Raw genomic sequence first — 22,781 nt, 5'->3', positions numbered from 1 at the left:
GGAACCACTGAGCTAAATCCCTGGCCCCGACAGTATCTTGCTAAGTCCCTAAGTTGCCTAATTGAGCTCAAACTTGCAATCTTCCTGTCTCAGCCTTGTGGCGTCCTAGGCTTAGAAGTATGTACCATCATGCTCAATTATTTTTTGTTGTTGTTTTATTTTGTTTTTCTTCCATAGATTTAAAAAGTTTGTTTGGGCTTTAAAACTTACTGATAATGTCATGTAATCATTTAGGAGGAGCCTCTTTTTTTTTCCAGTACTGGGGATAGAACTTCCCAGGACCTTGTGCTTGCAAGGTAGGTGTGCTGCCACTGAGCTAAATCCTTAGCCCTAACAGTTAGGATTGTTATCTAATTTGGAAACACTGCTAAGTTTCCTTCAGGTATGAGCTGTATGTTTTCAGAATATAACCAAATATGTATATAGATTCCTGATAACAGAGAAGTTCCATTTTTGTGTCAGTGAGAACCGGATTCTCCATTTACAATTTCACGTGCCTGAAGATTGGAAGAATCCTTCACAGACAGACTTCTGGCTCTGTGCATGTCAAATATTCTTTACTCATACTCTTCTGGTTTGGTGCTGTAGGACCTTTCCATTTGTGGTAGAACCTCAGATCTCACATGCTTCATGATGCTAGGTCAGCTGGCAAAGTGAGTGGGCACTAGTTGTATTCCTGGAAGACACTCAAACAATAATCAACTACATGTAGAAACATCTGCTGATTACACAACTATTGCCCACTGCGTAGGTTGAGTGGTGCCTGCCAAACAGGTAGATCTGTGTCCTAACCTGGGAGCTCCACAAATATAACCTTATTTGGTCATAGTATCTTTGCAAATGTAATGAAGTATCCTGAGATAAGGTCATCTTGGATTTGTAGTGGGCCCTAAATCCAGTGACAAGTATCCTTATAAGAGAAAGACAGATGGAGAATTGAGACACAGAGGAGAAGGTGTTGCTGAGAGGCAGAGATTGGAGTGGTGCAGCTACAAGCCTGCAGATGGCAAGGATTGCTGCAGCTACCAGAAACTGGCAGAGAGCACTCAACAGCTTCTCCATCAGAGCCTACAGTAGGAACCAGCGCTGTGAACACTGGGATTCTGGACCATCAGAGGGAAATTTCTGTTGTTTGAAGCCACCAAGACTGTGGTAATTTGTTATAGCAGTCATAGGATACTAATACACCACACTATGCCCTAATTAAATACATGTTTTCCCAAATATAGCTTGATCCCAGAAGTGGCCAGAGCGTTTCAACACCCTCTAGCATATGAGAATGTGTGACAGAGGGAAGGCTGGAGTGGAGACTGCAGTCTTAGGCAGTCTTGGGCTAAAATATTGGTTTTGCAAACTTTAAAAAGCACACAGCCCTCCAAACACATTATGAGGGCCCATGCCAGGACCACAGAAGGAGTCTGTCCAAGTTAGTCTCTAAAGCTTAGATTTCATAATTTTTGCAGAAGAGCTTTGTGTAGGCATCAGTGTGGTATTACAAAGACAAGCTCAGGAGTCGGACAGCCAAGGTTCAAATCCCAATTTCACAGCTATCCAGTTGTTGACTTCAGACAAGTTACTCATCTTTTCTGTGACCCAGTGTCTTCCTCTGTAAAAGATAAATGATAAGAGCAATATCTACCTCACAGGTCAACAGCCCCATTGTTTCTCAAAAATGAGAAATCATCTTTGTCTTCAAGAAGGTCACCATGTATAGAGGGGATTCTCAACCTAGTTTGGTGGGAATGGGTAACATTCAAGGATGGTTTTCTATAGAGAGTAACATCTGAGTTAAGTGTCTAAATATATTTGCCTGGCAAGATGATTGTTGAGCTATTAATTTTTATCTTGTTTTCCTGAATTCACTCACTGATTCAAATATTTATGGAATGCCTGTGGCTTGCCAGGTACTGTTCTAGGCACTGAAGATAAAATAATAAACAAACATCAGTAAGCTCTGATCTTACTTATTTTGAAATACTTTTTAAGAAATAAGTTGGGTGAGGAGTGGGAATGCACACCTATAATCTTACCAGTGTGAGAGGCTGAGGCAGGAAGATTACAAGGTTGAGACCAGCCTGGGCAGCTTAGCAAGATTCTATCTCAAAATAGAAAAAAAGGGGTGGAGGACTGGAGATATAGCTCAATGGGAAGGCCCTGGGTTCAATCCCCAGTATAAAAAAAAAGAATGAGAGAAAGAAGAAATAGCTGTTGGATAGAGTAATAGATACATGACAAAACAAATACAATAAAAATATAATAAAAGGCTAATCATAGACTCCAGGTGGGAAATATAAGGGTTTTCTCAGTATAATTTTTTTCAACTCTTCTGTATATTAGAAAATTTTCATAACGAAATACTGGTAAAACAGTTAAATAGCCATGCAATTGAACATTATACATTCATTTTAAATGTTTTTTTGTAGAATATTTATTCCAACAGAAAGATGAATATTGTTTATTATAAACTGGAAAAGGAAGGTTGAAAACAGTGATTACTGTTTGACCCTGCTTCACTGCTGCTCACAGGGAAGAAGGCCCATGGGGAGCAGGTCCAGCACTGGTCCTGGAGATTTGAGGAACTCCAAGGAGGCAACTATGACTAGAGAGGAGGAAGGGAGAGGAAAGATAGTAAGTAAAGTTATAAGGATAGTGGAAAGGGGCAAGATAGCGCTATAGTTGGAATCGTGAATGTCTCCCAAATTCCAAAAGAAAAAAATACTACAGGGTGAGAGAGATCAGGATTAAAGATGGACCAGGGAAGGAAGACCAGAGGCAGGTTGCAATTTCAAACAGGCTGTATCTGAGTCATCTCAGGCTGCCATACCAAATACCAAGCCTGGGTGGCTTAACCAACAGAAATTGACTTCTCACAGTTCTGGAAGCTGGAAGTCTGAGATCCAGGTGCCAGCACGGTTGGGTTCTGGTGCAGGCTGTCTTTCTGACCTGAAGATGGTGGATTTCTCACTGTGTGGTTCCATGGCAATGGGGGAGGGGGTGCCTGTGTGTGAGTGCAGGAGCACTCCCTGGTCTCTTCTTATCAGGACACTAACACCATTGTGAGGGCCCCACCCTCAGGACCTCATCTTATCTCCCAAACGTCTCATCTCCAAATACCATCACCTTGGCAATTAGGCCTTAGCACATGAATTTTGGGGGACACAGTTTAGTCCATAGCAAGCTAGTAGAGTAGATTTCATTAAACTGAGGGTTTTTAACAAGACTTGAATGAGATGAGGAAGTTATAACAGAGTGTTCCAAGAAGAGGAAGCAGCCAATGCAAAGTCAAAATGGGAGGTCATTGTGGTGGTAGAGTCAGGAGTGAGACTGAAGAGGTAGGGACAGAGGATTATGTGGGGTCTTGCAAAGTCTTCACATACACATGATAAAACAGTATAAATATGTATATTTGGCCTTTACAACTTTATAGGACAGGCACTTTGTCTATTTTGTTCACTCCCTGACATATAATAGCACTTAATATATATGTATTTGTTGAACAAAATTCATGTTACTGCAATAAATTATTTCACATATATCAGAAGGACCAAAATTAAAAATCTGACAATATCATAGGTTGTAGACGATACAGAGAAATAGGAACTTCCATACATTGCAGGTGGTGGTGGGGTGTAGACCGGTAAAGACAACTCTTAGGAGAACAATTTAGCAGTATCAGCAAAATTGATACTATGCATGCCCAATAACCCCCCAGTATACTGCTAGGGTGTATTCCTAGAGCAACGACTACAAATAAATGACATATAAATTGGTATTTACAACAATATTGTTTATAATAATAAAAATGGGAAACAAGTTAACAGTCACAGGGGAACAAACAAATAAAACTTACTATATCCACACAGAGAAATGTTATGCAGGAGGAAAAATCAATATCAACAAGGTTATTGACAAAGATAAATCTTACAAAATTAATTTAAGGAGGAAAAAAAGCAAGTTCCAAAAGAATATAGTTATGGTATGTTTTCACTTATACAAAGTTAAAATATGAACACCTGGAGCTCACCCAGCTCCATCCCAGGCTCCTAGGGCAGTGAAGCTCAGCCGGTCCCAGCACCCAGAAGGAAACTCCCCTGCTGCCATCCCAAGCTCCTAGGGCACAGAAGGTGAGCCGCATGGGCGCCAGAAGCACCCCCCCCCCCGTGGAAATGAGAAGACACATAAACAAGCCTCAAAAACAGACTTCCAGATCACCTACAGCAACCCCAAAGGGAAATGAGATGGAACACTCTGATACTCAACCACCTGGACTCTCTGAACTGGCAAGAAAAGAGGATCTGGGAAAAATGAAATCAGAAATAATTACTCAGATAACAGTAAAGATTTTGCTCATGGTGCAAGACATGATTAATAAATCTAGAGAGGACGCAGATAAAAAAATAGAGGCTCTGAGGAACATGATGGAATCCCAACATAGGAAACAAATGGAATCCATAAAACAGATACAAACAGATTTCCAAGAGATTAAAAACTTCATCAAAAGTCTGCACAGCAGAATGAACCAATGTGAGGATAGGATTTCACATATAGAAGATAAGATTGCAATTAGTGAGGAGGAAAAGAAAAATTGCATTAAAATTGTAAGGGAACATGAGAAATCAATCCAGCAGCTGCTAGATGATGCGAAGAAGAATAACGTAAGACTGACTGGAGTCAATGAAGAAAGAGGAGAGAGTGCAGATGACATAAAAAAAACTCTTCACAGAAGTGATGGCAGAAAACTTCCCAAGGAGGGGAAAAGAACTTGACATACAGATAAGTGAGGCATATAGGACTCCAGCTAACCTTAATCAAAAAAAATCTACACATAGGCATATAATAGGATTCCAGAAATCCAACAGAAGAACAAAATTCTACAAGCAGTGAGAGAAAAGAAACAAATCACATACAAAGGAAAGCCCATCAGAATCACAGCAGACTTCTCAGTGCAAACCCTCAAGGCAAGAAGAGCTTGGAGTGATGTATTTCAAGCCCTAAAGGAAAACAGCCTCCAACCCAGATTGATGTACCCTGCAAAACTATCTTTCAAAATTGATGGAGAAATAAGATGCTTTCATGATAAAGAGCACCTCAGGAGCTTCATGAATACCAAACCAGCACTCCAAAAAATTTTAGACAATACCCTAGGAAAAGACAATGAGGATCACAACCCCAGGAAACCCAGCAGAATGAATCCATTGGTCATGACAAATTAAACGCAAAGGGGGAGAATCCAACAAAAAGAAAAAGTCATGACAAGGCTTTTAAAACTTTTGACTTCATCTCCATAATGAGTGTATAATTCAATCTTGTTATTGTACTGATTAGTATTTTTCTGATTCTAGAATTGCACACCATTCCTTGTGCTATACTGGCTGTTTATCATCTTCTTATTAATTGGGTTGTCTATTAATGAGCTCTAAGAATTCTTTATATATTCTGATCATAGGTTATATGTATTGTAAATATGGTCTGTTTAAGGACTACTTTTCATTTTAATGATGTCATTTAAAGTTCTAAATTTTGATGGAATCTCATTTATCAATTTTTTTCTTTTATACATCATGTTTTTTGTATCCTAGGTAGTTCTTGCCTACCCTGAATTCATAAATATTTTCCCTTATAATTTCTTCTTAAAGTTTTATACTTTTAGGCTTTCTTATTTAGGTTCACAGATCCCTTCAAGTTATTTTCATGTATGGAAATAAAGGGTTGAGGTTAATTTTTTTTATACGGATACCAGGTGTTCTAGTGCCGTTTGCTGAAGACACTATCTCTTCCTCAGCTATTGAATTGAGTTTATATTCTATAAAATGCTAATGTTAAATAATCTTTCAAAACTCAGTGGACCATATATGTGTGGTTCTATTTCTAGATTCTCTGCTTTATTCCAATGATCTATATGTCTTTCCGTACACCAACACTGCCTTGATTACTGTAGCTTTAGAAGAAGTCTTAAAATTGGGTGCTAAACGTCGTCCAACCCTGTTTTTGTTTTTGTTTTTGGCTTTTCTGGGTCCTTTGTACTCCTACGTAACTCTAAAATTTCAATATCCAGTTCTTCATTTATAGCAAGTATACACAGACCTGAATTTTTATATATACCTTGTGTTTTCTAATCCTGCTAAATTCAAGTACAAGTTCTAGGGCCTCCTAAAGATTTCTTAGTATTTTCTCTGTAGATGATCATTTCATCTACATATAAAGATTTTGCTTCTGCCGTGCTAATCCTATCCTAGTTGTGTCATTTTATTGCCAGACTATTTTGGTTTAGACCTATGTTTCAAAGTCTAATGGACAGATGAAGAGTAGGCATATATGCCCTTGTCCCCCACTTTAGGGAGAAAGCATTGTATCATCTCCATTCATAGAAGGAGTTTTTGTTGAAAGTATGGAGTACATGTCTTTGATCTGTTGAGAAGGTTCTGTTCTACTTCTAGTCTCCTGATAGCTTTTAACATGAACAGCTGTAGAATTTAGTCCAATACTCTTTCTCCAACTAGTGACAGGATCATATGGCTTTCTCCTGTCCTCTGTTAAAATGATGACTTTTGGGGGTGGATCTTCCAATGCTGAACCAACACTGCCATCCCTATAACAAAACCACTTTCTACATACTGCCAGATCTGACTTCTAAGAGTTTGTTTTGTTAAACAAATTTCTATCTATGTTCATACTTTTTTCTTCTATTATCTTTATCCAGTTTTAGGATTAGCACAATGTTGATTTCCTAAAATGAGGGGAGAAGTGTTCCTTCTTTTTTCTGCTTTAATTGTTTGATATAATTTATCAGTTAAAATGTTTATGAGCCTGCTGTTGTCATATAGGTAGGTTTTCAAGCTAGGAATATACTTTCTTTAATAGGTGCTATTCAAATTTTATATTTCCTCCAGAGTTAGTTTCATTAATTTGTCTTCCAAGTTACTTCTTAGAAGTTATCAAATTTATTTCAAAAAAGATTTTTGTAATATGCTTTCTGTATCCTTTTAAATTCTGTAAAATCTGTGGTAATGTCTCCTAGATCTTAATATTGTAATTTAAAAAATGTATAACTGATATTGTGTAACAGGAAGAAAAGGTCTAAAAGAGCAGGGGAATTGGGAGGGGTAGGGGAAGGGAAAAAAGGGAAAGGAAAAAATATGAGAAGAGGAATAAAATGGAAACAAGGTCTTTTCAAATAGGGAAGGGTAGAGGGGGTGAAGAGAGGGCAAGGGAATGGGAAAAAAAAAAGAACCAAAATACTCATGTAATAATACAAGATCCCAATGATGAATGTAACTGTATTGTATACCTAAAATGTACCAATAAAGTTAATGAGGGGGGAAAGAGAAAGAACAACTTTAAAAAAAAATATGAACACCTGTCTCTAGACAGATGAATAGATAGAGATAGAGATATGGAAATACAGTAATAGAATCGTATCCTGACCTTCATGATCTCCCTCTTCCATGTTACTTCCACAATTATATTATATTTTAGGGTAAAAAGATGTAATTAAAGTTACTAATCATTTAACCTTAAAAGAGGGAGACTATCTAGGTGGGCCTAACTTACCTGATCATATGAACCCTCTAACAGCAAGGTTTCCTTCAGTTGGCCACAGAAATGGAAATAAAACCTTCCAAAATATGAGAAGGATTCCGTGCACAATTGCTGACTTTCACAGTGGAGAAGGCTAAGTGATGAAGGATGTGGGAAGCCTCCAGGAGTCCAGAGCAGCCCCCAGCTTCTGAAAGCCAGGAAGAAAATGAGGGCCTCTGTCTGACAGCCACAAGAGACTGCAACAACCTAAATGAGCTTGGAAGTCGACTCTTTCCGGAACTACCAGATAAGAGCCCATTCCTTGATTGTGGTCTTGTGAAATCCTAAGCGAAGAGCTGAGTCAAGCACACCTGAATTTCTGACCTGCACAAATGAATTAATAAATGGATATTGTTTTGAGTCTTTAAATGTGTAAATTTGTGTTCATCATTATATAACAATAAAACACGCACACATTTGCTAAAATGGAATATCTATATATATGGAAAGGATAAATACCAGATTTGGAACATTAATTTCTTCTGGGGTTTGGTAGGAAGAGCAGGTTATTGGGAGAAGAAGATAAGAGGGATTAAATTGTATAGAAAATATTTTATTATTTAAACTATGTGATAGAGATATTGCTTTAATTATGTACATTTTTATATGTCTTTTATATTGCACAACAACTTTAAAGATTCCTGGCCTTCAATCACAGGCCAGAAACACTAGAGATGCTATGCTTTGTGAGCTTGGGTCGTGGGTTCCTTCAAAGGACAGAACTACAGACTTCATTTTCTGAAAACATCATGCAACCTTTGGGAGGACAAAAGACTCACAACTGCTGGGATTGAATGGCCTTCCACTCCAATATGATCAGTCTAGAAGTCAGACTTAACTAAATGAACACTTCTTGTACACTCCAATTTGTATTGACTAAATGAATGGGTAGAAGAATGAAAAGATGAATTACAAATGGATACCCATGTTAGTCATCTTTTTGGCAATGTAACAAATACTTGAAGTAATTAAGTTATTTTTTAACATTAGCTCTGGCTCACCATTTTAGAGATTTCAGTCTGATTGGTTGTCTCATTTCTTTGGGCCTCTGGTGGCATATTACGGCAGGTGCTCATGGAGGAGCAAAACCACTCAGGTCATGATGTGGGAAGCAAGAGAAGAGACTGAGGTCTCACTGCTCCCTTCAAGGGTACATACCCAGTGATCTACGACCTTACACTAGGCTCCACCTCTTAAAGGTTTCACCACTTCCCAATCCAGTTTGGGGATCAAGCCTTTAATCCATGGGCCTTTGGGGGACATTTAAGAGCCAAACTATAGCAATGTCCAAATACTCATAGAATCCCATGTTGGGATAGGAAAATATTGTTCTATTGCAGAATAATCCACAAACTACCTGAAAGTAAACAGCCTTGGGTTAAAAGAAAAAAAATCAGGTGCAAATCAGCTGTGATGAATAATTGTGGTTTGATCAAAGCTCCAGCAACTCTCCTGAGAAAGTTGCCCCAGCCAGCTGTGATGGTGCACACCTGTAATCCCAGCACTCAAGAGGCAGAGGCAGGAGAATCACTGAGTTCAAAGCCAGCCTGGGCTACATAGTGAGACCCTGTCTCAAAAGAAAAAAAAGAAAAAACCTGCCCCAAAGCAGGCCAGACAAGGAGTCCTGAACAGAAACTCTGGGGCAGCTTCAAGCTCCAGCCCACGGCTCTCCCTGCCCCAAAGACCCTGTGCTAATAGCCCTGAGGATAGCAAAAGTTCTGTGTGGCCACAGTAGCCTCCAATGTGGTTAGGAACAAAAGCAATTCAGAAGCAAAATGGAGGATGAACAATCATAGTTCTTACTTGAGCAGGAAGCTGATATCTATGGAATGCCATCTGGAAGCAGCCCAGATGGAAGATTCGATATTTGTATGGGCTGTAGGGAAATAGCTTTTGTGTGTCAAAGTTTTACTTTGAGGAAGGATGGCTGGGATCTGAACACTAGCTATGATTTGAACAGGCAAGTTGGAAGAGTCCAGCAGGAAATGAGATCTTAGGACCAGAATCTAAGTCAAGGTCAGCAGTGCCTCATCCAGATTCAGTCATTCACTGACAGTCAGTTGTAAGGGACCACACACCTCAGTCATTAAAACCAAAGAGGTATTTCTCTGAAGTTACAGAAAGATTGCCAGAGGAAAGTTTCCAGACAGAAATCTGTGTCAGGATATTTTTGTTTGCAAGTATTAGGTTTGCAACTTCAATTATCTTAAGATCAGAGAAAGATCTGAGGGGTTGTGTTGACTCACACAACTGCATCAGGTCAAGATGGATCCAGAGGATGAAATCGTGTTGGGAATCTGTCCCTCTATCTGTTGACTCTACTTTTCCTACGTGTTACTTTAGGTAACCTCTCTTCATGTCCTTCTTAATTTTTTCTGACATAGATTCCATGTTGATCTTACCAATGATATTATGATACCATGGATATGAGATGCAGCCCAGAAATTATATGTTTACAAAATTCTTACGGGCCAGGTTGGTGGTACATGCCTGTGATCTCAGCACTCTGGGACACTGAGGCAGGAGGACTACAAGCTTGAGCCCACCCTGGGGCAACTCAGTAACTTTGTGAGACCTTGTCTCAAAATCATCTAAGTGACTCAAATATATGCTCAGTCATATATATGCTCAGTGTGAAGGCCCTGGGTTCAATCCCCAGTACCACCACAGAAAAAAAAAAAATCTCCCAGGTGGTAGTTTAGAAACCATGAATTTAGTGGACAATCTTAATCCTCTCTGGTCCATCCTCAAAATAAAAAGCAAGGATATGTGGGTCTCCAGCTTATAAAAATGAGAAAGCCTTTCATTTGAAGGAGATCAACATAAAGAGTTGCCTATATATTTTGGAGCCAGGAAGAGCCAAGTGTAAATTAATGAATGTGTTTCAAAGCCCGTCATCCACCTGCCCCTATTCCTGGAAAACTAAGAGGTTAAACAGAAGTAGCTCCTATGTGACAAAGATATGAAAGTAGTAAGCAATCCCACCAGGGCACATAGAGTTGCGCCCTATCATGTCCGGGAGTAGAATGTTTGTCACTTGCACAGGAGGTTGCTGAGGTCTGGCTCTACCTTGGGAAAAGTGATTATCCTAAGTGCTTGGAGTTGGACAAGAAAGGCCATGGACTGGAGAGGGCCCAGTGCCAGGTGGACCTCAGTTAAAAGTTGATTTTAACCCCCTGCTCATAAGAATTTAGGACGGGCTGGAGATAGATTAGCTGCAATGTTGGAAGTCGGAGGAGGTTGGGCAGGATTAGCAGAGTTGGCAAATCCTATTGCCTGTAACTGATCCTAAGGTGCTGATCATTTTGCTACCATTATTATCATTTTTCATTTCTGTTGCCTGTGTTGTACATTCTTTGGGGGCTGGAGCCCTATCCCATACTTCTTTGTGTTCCTACTACCTCACCCAGTACCTTATAAACTAGTTTCTCAAAAGTATTTGTTCACATAGATTTTATAATTTTGCAAAACACTTTCCTTTAAACCCTAGAAAAGCAGAATTGGCTGTACATAGAATCCGTAGAGCTTCAGGGATACATAGTGTGCAGAATGAGTAGTCGGAGAACATCTCCTGAAAGGAAGGGTCAGAATGTGGGGCCAGAACACAACATGTTCCCAGAATTAATGAGGCCTGCAGTGGGCCCAGAGAAGGGCACCAGTGCTGATACACCATGAGGGCTTCATGACCTCAGGAATCAAATCACACAACACTCCCGGAGCCCTCTGATTTCTTAGTGACTGCCAACACAGTGGCTGAGAAGAAATAGCAGCTATACGATTGGGCCTCAGAAATCAAACAATTAGAAATGATAATCTCACCCAGGCTCTGTAGTGAAGAATGTTCTAATGAGATGAAAAACAAAAACATACTGCTTGTGCAGGTCAAGCAAACTTTTCCTACTCTGTAAAAGTAATACTATGCTTATAACAACTAACATTTTTGAATAGATATCAATCAGCATGTACATGTAATCTACAAGCTTTGTTGAGCATTCTAAGATTCAATAAAAATCTTAGAGTAAGCACATGAGGATGGGCCACTCTTATAGACATCAGGGGAATTAAGAAATTTGCCCAGAGGCCCCAGCTCTAAGTGAAAGAACTTGATTGGAACTCAGACCCGAGTGACTCCAAAAACCACATGGGAACTCTCACGCTGTAGGTCTCCATAGGTGGTAATCATTTTCTGTGCTACTTGTGAAGGAGTCAGATTTTTTTTCCTGGCTCCTTCCTCTGCTAATAAAGGAATCTGGGCCAGTGAGCCCTTTGTTCAGTTCCAAAGGAGAACTAGTCTGTTGGGGTCAGCCGCTCTCAGGAGTGATTCCTGTAAATCAAGATAGGAAAGGCTCTCATGTTTCCTGGCTAGGGACCAAATACCCTGCAGGGGTTGTTGAGGGCAGATGAAAGTGAGCCTTGGAGCAGAGAGGAGCAGGCTGTGTGCAGCTCTGGGCCACATCTAAGTGGAGCTCTCAAAGGCCCTCCTCTTTTCCCAAGAGCTAGGTTTCTGACCTTGCCAGGCTGGGCCAGGTGTAGAGGGAACCCCCTGGTCCAGGGCACTGGGGTGATATGGCGGGCTGCTCAGAGTCTGTACTCACATCATGAAATCAGGACAGGGTAAGGGATGTGGCACTGGATGAAGACCCAGCCACAGCGGCAGCTTCAAGCAGCCACCTGCCTGGTTGAGATGGAAACGCTGATTCCAGCTCCAGCCCCCAGACAGGCTAAGAATATCTCAGCCAAGCAACAGCCACCACCCCCACCCTTCTAGATCTGCTCCTACATCTGTAGTGCTATCCTGGGCACCAGTGAGGAGACAAGTGGGGGGGATGCTTGGGGTGTGGGGTGAAGGGGAGAAGGCCAGAAAGGGGCCTGATGGATGCAGGAGAAGGTAAACTGAGAAACAATGGTGGGAGGGCTGGGAGGACTGGACAGGGAGGGCTGTTCTCAGGGGGCAGTAAAGAGGGGTGAAAGCAGGATCCAGGCAGCTAGGGAGGAAGATCAGAGATGAAGGTGGGAAGGGGCTGACATGGCTCCTTTTCCCATTAAGGAAGAAAGCAGGGCTCATATCAGGGAAAAGGAGCCTCCAGCCCACCTCTATCCTTTCTTTCTCTTCATCTTGAGCCCCCCCTCCACCATCTCAGAATTGGCCCCTTCTCTCCACCCCAGGGCATCACATCCCTCCTCTGTGCTCCCAGTCCTATTCTCTACCCTAAAAAACTTGTTGTTGGGCTCCTTAATTAAATCCTTCTAGCAAGGAGCCTGCAGTCAGGGAAAGAGGAGAGCATGGAGACATCTCCTTCCTGCAGCTAGCTGCACCTCCTGTTACCTGGGGAGGGGTTTTGCTCCCTTCCACTACCTCCCCAGCCCAACTTCCCTGAGTAAGGGAGAGGGATGTGGCTGGGCTGGTGCATATCCTCCCTCTTTGCACACCTCAGGCGCTGAGAGCCTGGGGCAGGGGTGTGAGAGACGTGAAGGATGGGGCAGGCAGGTTTCAGACATTCAGATGCACAAGCTGAGTCTTCATCCTGGAGTTTTTAAGAACCTGTGTTGCCGTTAGCCTCTTCATAGGACCGCCTTGTAGATGGGGGGGGGGGGGAGAAATGACATTTGGGTCTGGGATCTGTGGCCTTCACACTTACTGGAAAGACCCTGCACCTCCTTCTTCTTGGGCTCTTCTCTACCTCTCTGCCTTTGGAGGAGGCCCTCTAAAGCTGAAAGGAACCCAGGGAGGTTTACGTGGCTGGAGCCCAAACTCTCCTCTCTTTTGTCTCCCAGGCTGAACTGCAGAAATGCAGGCCTCACTAGGATGCTGTGCACACAAAGACTGAGCCCGTCAGACAGAAACAGATTAGGGAGGGCTAGAGCTAGAGAGTGAGACAGATTTGTAGGCCAGATTTGATTTAGAATCAAAACTAGAATTGGAAGAGATTTTAGAAATACTCTTTCGGTATAGTTTCTAAAACATTATTTTATTCTTTTAATATTCACTTTTATCTGATAATAAAAGTAAACTATGCAGAATCTCTGCACTTTAATATATGGAGAAACAGAGACTCAGAAAGCTGAAATGACTTCCCCAAGATCACACAACACCTAGCCATGGACTAGAACTTCTAGTTCCCGCCTCCTAGACTATTGCCCCTTAGAGAGAAAATAGGAACTGTCAAAGGGAAGAAAAGTCTGGGCTGCATTACCAGGAGAATTCCATTAAAGATGGGGTGCAATTGGGGTTGATTCTTATTACCAAGATCACAGTCTTGAATGGGCGAAAACCTCTGGGCCCTGCAGCTCTTGGTCTGAGCCTGCAGTTTTGCCTTGAAGAACCTTTGGGACAGGGCTTTTAAATTTTTTATTTTATTTTATTTTTGAGACAGGGTCTTTCTGTGCAGTTCAGGCTGGACTTGAATTCCCTATGTAGCCCAGGCTGGCCTCAAACTCATGGTAAGCCTTCTGCTTCAGCCTCCCAAGTATTGAGATTACAGGTGTGTGCCCCCCCCCATAGTGACATGTCATTTGGACAAAGTGCTCTTCTATGTAAACTGCAGAGTGATGGAGACAGACAGGCAGCCTAGTCTCAGGGGTTTCCTATCTAAGGGAGTCTGACAGAGCCAGCACTGTGCAGAGGAGCATATGGAAATGGCCAGAAGAGAAGCACTGTCCAGATGGGAATATAGATAAGTGAATCATAGAATACAGACCCTAACATACAGACCCTAACATAACCCAGCCAGAAAAGCACACCTGCAGATGTGGCTGTGAAGTCATTGCTGCTGGTTAAGCCCACCTGCTCCATGAAATCTTCTTGGTTTTACTACCTTTATTCGCCTCAGCTTCCACCCTGTAGAAACAAAACCCCTTTCCCTTTCATCCTTTGGTGCCTCCAACTTTTATATATAACAGCAAAGCTGTCACTCTTCATGGATCCGTTTTTTTTGTTTGTTTGTTTTTTGGTACCGGAGATTGAACTCGGGTCCTTGCGCTTGCGCAGCAGGCAGCGAAACCACTGAGCTAAATCCCCAGCCCATGGATCTGTTTTAATTAGATTGTCCTTTGAAGTTCTATCCTTGTTCATCTTGTACATCTGGGGCTGGGGTCCCAGAGCCTGCCCCTTAACTAAGTTGTTAGGCAATCCAGAAAGGCTTCCTGGAGGAAGTGGGATTTCAAGAGCTCAACAGAAGTAGAGTGGTGATCTGAGGGAAAGTTCTGGGCTGTTGTGGCACAGATATTGCAGAGCGATAGCCAGAGCATGAGGGAGGGGTACATGTGAGCCAGAAAGAGGGTCTGAGGCAGGGCAAAGTAAAAAGAGGGGGAATGAGACCCTCTGATGAGACACTTGATTTGGGGACCCTGAAGCAGAGGAAGAAATTCTTGATTCTGACCAAGAGGACAATGGGAGATCATAGCTGGGCCTGGGGTAGGGGCAGCACTGTGGTCATGTGTGTGGATCCTGTGGCGATCTTCCCCTAAATGACACCAGCAATAGGCTTTACGTCACTGAGGGACTCCTGAGAGCAGAGCAGAGCTGGGAGGATCCACGTGCTGTTCAGATCCACGTGCCCAGTGTTTCTGCCAGCCACTCAGTCTCTGTGGGGCCTGTCCTTAACTACCAGTGGAGCCAACTGTTCCTTGGGTGTCAAATAAAGGCTGACTCAGAAGGCCTTGTAGGAGGAAGTGGGGCCAATTACAGGAGCTGAGAAGAAGGAACATTCTCCTGCAACTGTGTGTGCGTTGGGGAGGGGGGGGGATAAGAGGTTCAGCAGGTCAGCTTGAGCTGCAAGAGAAAAAAAATCAGATGCACGGAAGCTGGAGAGAGCCTGTTAAGACCTCCCAAGGGAAAAGTACAAGTCTGTGTGTGATCCTAACCATGGTTAAGGTGCAGGGAATCAGGACAACTAGGCCACAGGCCTTTAGGAAGGTGTGAGTGAGCAGGGGCTGTGAGATTGCTGAGAAAAGCTGGGGCTTCTGGTGGCTAGAGCTGCAGCCTGAGGGGACTCTGGAACAGCCTATCTGGAATGAAACTCACACACACACACACACACACACACACACAAATATATGCACTCACAGGCTCTGACAGAATTGGTGGACTTTTGGGGCTGTATTGGGTCTATGAGGAGCAGGGAGGCAACCAGAGACAATTCTAAGGAATTTACTGAACTCATAGCCACAGCCTCCTCTCCCCATATTCCTGTCCAAAGTCCACTTAAGAAACAAAGACTCTTGTGTTGGAAGCTACAGAGAGCAGGAAGGGACACTGTCTACTGGGCATACAGAACAGGCCCAGAACTATCCACAAGCCAGGACTGAGGAGGAGAATAGACAGACCCAGAGAGACACAGGTAGGGTGCAGGCTAAAAAAAAGCTCATGGCTGGGGTTGGGGACGGTTGGGACCCAACAGGAGGAAGCATTTCATAATGAAAACTCACCTTAACCTGGACCAAGGACTGGACTAGAGGTTGGCGCAACCTCGTAGGCCTTTTTCCACAGAGAAGACCCCAACCACTGTCCAAACCTGGGGAGATCAACTGAAACAGTTTCCAGTGTTTCCCCGAAACCAATCACGGTTCCTGAGTATGAGGTCAGTGTGTTGGTGGGGAATAACAAACCAAGAGGAGCTGCCCAGGGACCAGAGCCACAGCTCAGCTGCAGAGAATCAGGCTGGCAAACAGGGGCATCCGGGACAAATCCTGAGGGTCTGGTCCTCTCCTGCCCGTCTTCGTCTTCGCTAAGCAAAGACGCTGCAGGAAAGCAAAAGACCTGCAGGAAGTCTCAGCTGCCACCTTCCTCCCTCAATGAGAAGAGCAAGAATGTGCCTGCTGCCCCCTTCCCAGTGGCCTAGGGGTGGGGGTGCGCCGGCGAGGAGGAAACCCATCGTGTGGTCACATTGGAGGAGCCGGTACAGGGCGACCCAGCTGGGCCCCGGGCGTCTGGATGAGGGCATTCTTTGCATGCGGCATCCCCTGTACACACACCCAAAGATGGGGCGGAGGAAGGGAAGCCTGTTCCCTTCTACGGCGACCCAATGCGTTAAAGCAAGCTAACGCACGGCCCTAGGACCTGGAGGAGGTGGGAGCAGCCGTTCTTCCTCACCTTCCCATCTCTGACCCTGGGAGACCCTCAAACGACAGCCCCCTCCTACCACTTTTCCACTTTCCCCCTTGGGTGAAGGGAAAGGACCCAGGACAGAGGGTGGGATATAAGGCGGGACTTGAGATTGGCATGCGAGAGGCTATTGGTCAGAAGAGCTGTCGGTCAGGAGAGCAACTCGGGCGAGGATTGGCTGTAAGAGGCGGGGCGCGGCTGGGGGAAAGAAGGGGCTCAAGGGGTGGGGCTGACGCTGCAGCTGGCGCAGCTCAGACTCGGAGCCGCCGCCGCGGAGGAGCCGAACAGCTCCTTCCCCCGCCTGTCCCCGCGCCCGGGCCGGGGCTAGGCCCCCCACGCCGGGTCCCCCGGGGCTGCAGCAGCAGCAGCGGCGCCGCCCGTGGTTCCCGCCGGGGCCCGGGCAGCGGCCCCGCTCTGCAGGATGGGCACGGTGCTGTCGCTGTCCCCTGCCTCCTCGGCCAAGGGCCGGAGGCCCGGCGGGCTGCCGGAGGAGAAGAAGAAGGCGCCGCCCGCGGGGGACGAGGCGCTGGGGGGCTACGGGGCGCAGCCAGCGGGCAAGGGCAGCAAAGGCGAGAGCCGGCTCAAGCGGCCGTCCGTGCTCATCTCCGCGCTCACCTGGAAGCGCCTGGTGGCGGCGTCCGCCAAGAAGAAAAAAGGCAGCAAGAAGGTGACGCCCAAGCCGGCGTCCACCGGCCCCGACCCTCTGGTCCAGCAGCGCAACCGCGAGAACCTTCTCCGCAAGGGCCGCGATCCCCCGGACGGCGGCGGCGCGGCCAAGCCCCTGGCGGTGCCGGTGCCCACCGTGCCCGCGGCCGCCGCCACCTGCGAGCCTCCGGCCGGGGGCAGCGCCGCCGCCCCACCGCCCGACTCCGGAGGGGGGAAGCCGCCGCCGCCGCCGCCTGCCGCCCCGCAGGCGGCGCCGCCCGTGCCCGGCGGGTCGCCGCGCCGGGTCATTGTGCAGGCGTCCACCGGCGAGCTGCTCCGCTGCCTGGGCGACTTCGTGTGCCGACGCTGCTACCGCCTCAAGGAGCTGAGCCCCGGCGAGCTGGTGGGCTGGTTCCGCGGCGTGGACCGCTCGCTGCTGCTGCAGGGCTGGCAAGACCAGGCCTTCATCACGCCCGCCAACCTGGTGTTCGTGTACCTGCTGTGCCGCGAGTCGCTGCGGGGGGACGAGCTGGCGTCGGCGGCCGAGCTGCAGGCCGCCTTCCTCACCTGCCTCTACCTCGCCTATTCCTACATGGGCAACGAGATCTCCTACCCACTCAAACCCTTCCTCGTGGAGCCCGACAAGGAGCGCTTCTGGCAGCGCTGCCTGCGCCTCATCCAGCGGCTCAGCCCGCAGATGCTGCAGCTCAACGCCGACCCCCACTTCTTCACGCAAGTCTTTCAAGACCTCAAGAACGAGGGCGAGGCCGCCGCCGCCGGCTCCGGGGGTCCACCCAGCGGGGGCGCGCCCGCCGCCTCCGCCTCGGCCGCCAGGGACAGCTGCGCGGCCGGGGCCAAGCACTGGACTATGAACCTGGACCGCTAGGGATACCCGGGGGGCGCGCCCGCCCCCTGCCCCCGCCCCCGGCGCACAGTCGGAACCTCCCGGGACCATCAAGCCGCCGTCGCCGCTGTTACCGCCGCTCCGAGCCCGGGCCGGGCCGAGGAGGAGCGGCCCCTGCCCCGCCGGGGGAGATGGAGGCCAGAACGCTAGAGGAGGCCGTGGTGTTCGGATTTGCGGGGCGCGGGGTGGGGACGGGGGCGAGTGCGGGAAGGGCACCCCCGACTTCACCCTTTCCGTCCGTCTAGTCCCCACCCCTCCATTTCCGCCCGGGTCTCCCCCTCCCCTGCTGTGCCTGTCTGTAGTCCACCTCCCTGGGTTTGTCCATTTCCTCACCTCCTCGCTGCACCTTCATCCTTCCTGGTGTCTGCACCTCTCCCTCTGCTTTTCCATTTGCCTCACTGTACCCCGTTTCTCCTTCTGCACCTGTGCCCCATCTCCCCTTTCACTCTGTCTCCCGTCTCCTACCATGTGTCACCATCCTCCCTCCCCTCTGCCTTCTCCCTCCGCGAGTGTCATCCTGTATTTCTTCCCTTGCCTGAGTCCCCGTACGCCCCTCTCCAGATCAGTGGGACCGTTAGTTTTTAATTCGGATCGACTAAGGTGCGACCGGAAACTGCAGTCCCAGGCGCCAGACAACCACCGGGATGGTCCCTCGCCCCACCCCACTGCTCCTCCTCACCTCTTCTAACGTGTTGCATGCCGGGAGTTGGGGAGGGAAGGGGCTGCCGGCTACATCCAGGAGGCTGAGATTCGGGGGGCAGAATCAATCTGGGAGACTACCCCGGCCGCGGCGGCGCTTCAGTGGACGGGTGGGAAGAGAAAGAAAACTCTTTTATTCTGGGGGAGAGGCGTCTCTCTTCCTTATCCTTAAGTTCTTGTTACTCCCCCACCTCTTTTAATTTATTTCGCTGTTTCCGGAGGGAGGGGGGGGGTTGGGTCGGGAACTGTCCGAGGTGCTGAGCTGGAGCGGGACCAGTATCCTCCCGGGAAAGTACCAGGGACTGGGTTGGGCCTGGGGCCGTGTCCAAGGTGCCAATGATGCGGGCCGACGGCGCGGGCCGCACTGTCTGTCTGTCCGTCTGTCCCGAAGAACTATAAAGCGCTGGAAGCGCCTGCAGATGGTTTTGCGCCGGCCTTTCTTTGGGCCCTGGGGAGGGTGGGAAGGGGAAACAGCATGAAACTGTCCCCAGTAGGGCAGTTGGGGAAGAGACAGAGGTCTAGGTGAGGATAGTCAAGATCCTGACAGCAGCTACCTGCTACCCATTTCCTGATCGGCTTCCATTTTACAAAGAGCAAAATGAGTAACCAAGGGCTGAGATTGAACAACTCCCTCATTCCAGCCCCTCGCTTGTCTGACCTAGCTCCTCATTAATACCCAGTTCACTTAGGAAGCATAGCAGAAATCGTTCCCCTTCTATGAGGTGACCCGTTGAGAAAGAATTAGCTAGTCACTATTGCTGCTATTCTCTTCCTCCCATCTCTCCGTACCATATCAAGTCTAGGGTCCAGCTAGGCCTGACTAAGTGTGTTCACCACCCTCAGGCAAGGCCTGACTGCCACACTCAGCTCCTGCATGTACCCAGCTGTCACCACTCCTGGGCTACTTGGAGACTGCCTAGGTCACATACATACCTAGGGTAGTCTTGGGAGGCCCTTCCCTGCTTGAAACTCAGACCCTGGCCCTTTATGACCAAGGAGGCCCAGACACGGGCAGAGAGGAAAGGGCGAGATGGAAAACCACGCTTGGGACGGAAAGAGGAGACCCTTGCTTGGTCCCCATTGCCTTCTTAGCTACATATCTAAGCGCCTCATTCACTGTTCCACAGGCCCAAAGTGGCCTCCCTTCAGCAGAGCGCTCGCGGGTCCCACCCTCGTTTCCACTGTGGCCAAGAGGATCCAGAGAGAATTGGGTGGGGCGGGTGGCAAAGACAAGGCCTCGGGCTCGCTGTCCATGGTGCTGACGACCGCGTTTGGGCAGGGTGGGGGTTTATACGGGCAGGAAGAGTTGGGGGCATGGGCTCAACAAGGTCTTCTGGATAATTTCAGAATATGGTGTGAGCTATTTTGACTGCGAGTTACAGAAGTCTGGCCCAAGCACCCAGGAATTTCTCTACCCACATGCCCTCCTGAGAGGCAGGATTCGGTTCTCACTCAGCCTGGGCCCAGAGCCTTGGCTCCTGGTCCCGGAGGCGGAAATTCCCAGTCCAGATTTGTGAATCGAGTTTCCGAGGGGGAGGGGGACAGCTAGCGGAAGGGAAGGCGGGAGCAGTCGCCCATTGGCTGGAATTTGGCGCAGTCAGCGCGGTGCCGTCATCTCTCTGGGTTTGAAAGGGGGAGGGAGGATCACTTGGGTCACTCCGCGGCTGTCGCCATAGCAACCAGACTGAGCGGGCGGGCGGGGCCGCTTCTCCACTCTCTCCCCCCTTCCTGGGGAAACAATCCTGGTTCGCCTTATTTGGGACTAGTTAGCGACATTGGCTACTTGATTCAAGTTTCTGAGTTAGAGAAGACTAAAGGGCGTGGAAAGAGACCGGAGACACTACAGAGATCCCAGAACATCTGGATCCTGCCCCCAAACCCATAGATAGAGCACCCTCCCATTCCTACACTCTTTCTCAGGAACCTGTGGTCTGACACTGGAGACTTAAAATGGGGGGAAATAACCCTCTGAGTGGTGTTGAGTTAAATCCCACTTTCCTTGCCAGGCCCCAAAGCACGAGACACTGCTCTAATCCGATTAGGTAGGGAGGGACTGGTGGAGGATCAGCAAGCATACATGGAAGAATTAGCCTCCTAGGTCATACTTGGTCAGTCCTGTTTTCTCCAAGAGGAAGACAGAAGGGCCTGGAATGGTCTTCTAAGAATGTAGAGGGAGAGGAGTAAGTGCAGAAGCAAAGTAAGGTGTGTTCCCTTTACTGCCCAGGAGTGAGCCTGGGGGAGATGGTGAGATGAAATGGGCCCTGAGCTCTAGAGAGAGCCCAGCGAGGTAGAGGGGTAGACTGAGGAAAGAATGGAGATGAAGGGAGGGTAGGAGACAGAAACCCAGCTGTGCCATGACTCAGCACTTCCCCTGGCAAATGTCCCAGGCCACAGTTCCAGCACAGGGGCAAAAAGAGGGAAGGGGAGGAGAGCAGGAAAACAAGTGGGTGGGGAGCCAGTGATCTGCCTCTTTGCATGATACACACCCATACATGCACTGACATATAACCAAAGGGACACATTTTCGCCCAGAAAGAGGCACACAAGCATTTATACTGATGACGGTTCATTCAATCATAATATATACAAATCTTCATTCCGCTCTTTCCTGTCCCTCTTCCTGGAGCAGAGGACATTCTGTCCTGAGAACTGTGCTCTTCTGTCCCTGGAATACCTTGGTTCTTATTGGAAAAGAAGAAATGCAAAAAACTCACAGACATGGGGAGGGTTGTCATGGTAACTGCTTTGCCTACCAGGCAGGGTGAGCAGCAACTGGATGGAGCATCTGACAGTATCCAGGAGGACAACCTATGGCCTCTGCCACTGGCCCATGCCTTAGGCACCCAGTGGGCACCTCTGGATGATTTCTACAACTGAGCCTGCAAAAGCAAGCCCTCCAGTCAGGCCACCATGACCAAGAACAGCTGGGAGCCAGGTATAAGGGATCTGACCTTCTGCATGTACCCTCCCCTGGCCTTTTAAGTGGTATTCTGATCCCCTTATAAATCTTAGACAACATTTGCTATGAGTGGCCTCAAGACAGCAGGACTTCAAGACTTTTATTTAAGACCATGACCTTTCCTTTCAATACCTTTCCATACATTCTACAAAGAAAGTTATCTACACCCACACAGGAAAGGAGTGTAGATTACAAGCAGAAAAATTGTTTAGATCAGTGTGATGAAAGATTGGGTACAAGGTAGATAAACTGCAGAGCAACAATCTCAGGACTCAAGTTACGTAATTTTCTTTGACATAAGCCCATAAAATTTTTTTTTGAACCAGGGTCTTGCTATGTAGTTTAGGTTGGCCTTGAACTCACTATGTAACCAAGGTTGGTGATTCTTCTAACTCAGCCTTCCAAGTGATGAGAATACAGGTTCGTGCCACCATGTCTGGCTGCCCATAAATCTTAAAATTAGCTCCTGTATGTATCTCTTTCTTTCTTTCTTTCTTTCTTTCTTTGGTGCTAGGGATTGAACACAGGGCCTTTATTTTTTTATTTTTTTGGTACTGGGGATCGAACTCAGGACCTTGTGCTTTCGAGGCAGGCGCTGGAACCACTTAGCTAAATCCCTGGCCCCTAGGACCTTTATTTTTAAGAGCATGCACACTGAGCTACATCCTAGGCCATCTGTATATATATACACTTTTTTTTTTTTGGTACTGGGGATCGAACTTAGGACCTTCCGCTTGCAAGGCAAGTGGCAGAACCATTGAGCTAAATCCCCGGCCCCCCATCTGTATATTTTTATCTGACAACCTAAAAGGAAAGAGGGATAATGATGAACAGTATAAACATGGAAATTAAAATTTCTTTACATTACAAATTTTCTACATGCTATTCCTTAA

At 47.0% G+C, this 22,781-nt stretch overlaps 1 protein-coding gene across 1 annotated transcript; it reads left to right on the top strand.

Annotated features, from left to right (window-relative positions):
- The first annotated feature begins 16,925 nt into the window (after positions 1–16,925).
- Positions 16,926–19,354, top strand: Cdk5r2 (cyclin dependent kinase 5 regulatory subunit 2). The gene has a single exon (XM_004864566.4). The coding sequence runs from the start codon at positions 17,103–17,105 to the stop codon at positions 18,210–18,212; it is 1,110 nt and encodes a 369-aa protein (XP_004864623.1). The 5' UTR covers positions 16,926–17,102; the 3' UTR covers positions 18,213–19,354.
- Positions 19,355–22,781: the final 3,427 nt, after the last annotated feature.

This window comes from Heterocephalus glaber, unplaced genomic scaffold (genome assembly GCF_053883595.1).
Source record: "Heterocephalus glaber isolate CG9 unplaced genomic scaffold, H.glaber_assembly_v1.0 deba00000621, whole genome shotgun sequence".
Taxonomy (NCBI): Eukaryota; Metazoa; Chordata; class Mammalia; order Rodentia; family Bathyergidae; genus Heterocephalus; species Heterocephalus glaber.
The sequence above is the reverse complement of the archived record's forward strand: the minus strand, read 5'-3'. Positions and strand labels throughout refer to the sequence as shown.

Bases quoted from the DNA above. Each gene is read 5' to 3' on its own strand.
- Cdk5r2 (XM_004864566.4), top strand. From the start codon at position 17,103: ATGGGCACGGTGCTGTCGCTGTCCCCTGCCTCCTCGGCCAAGGGCCGG.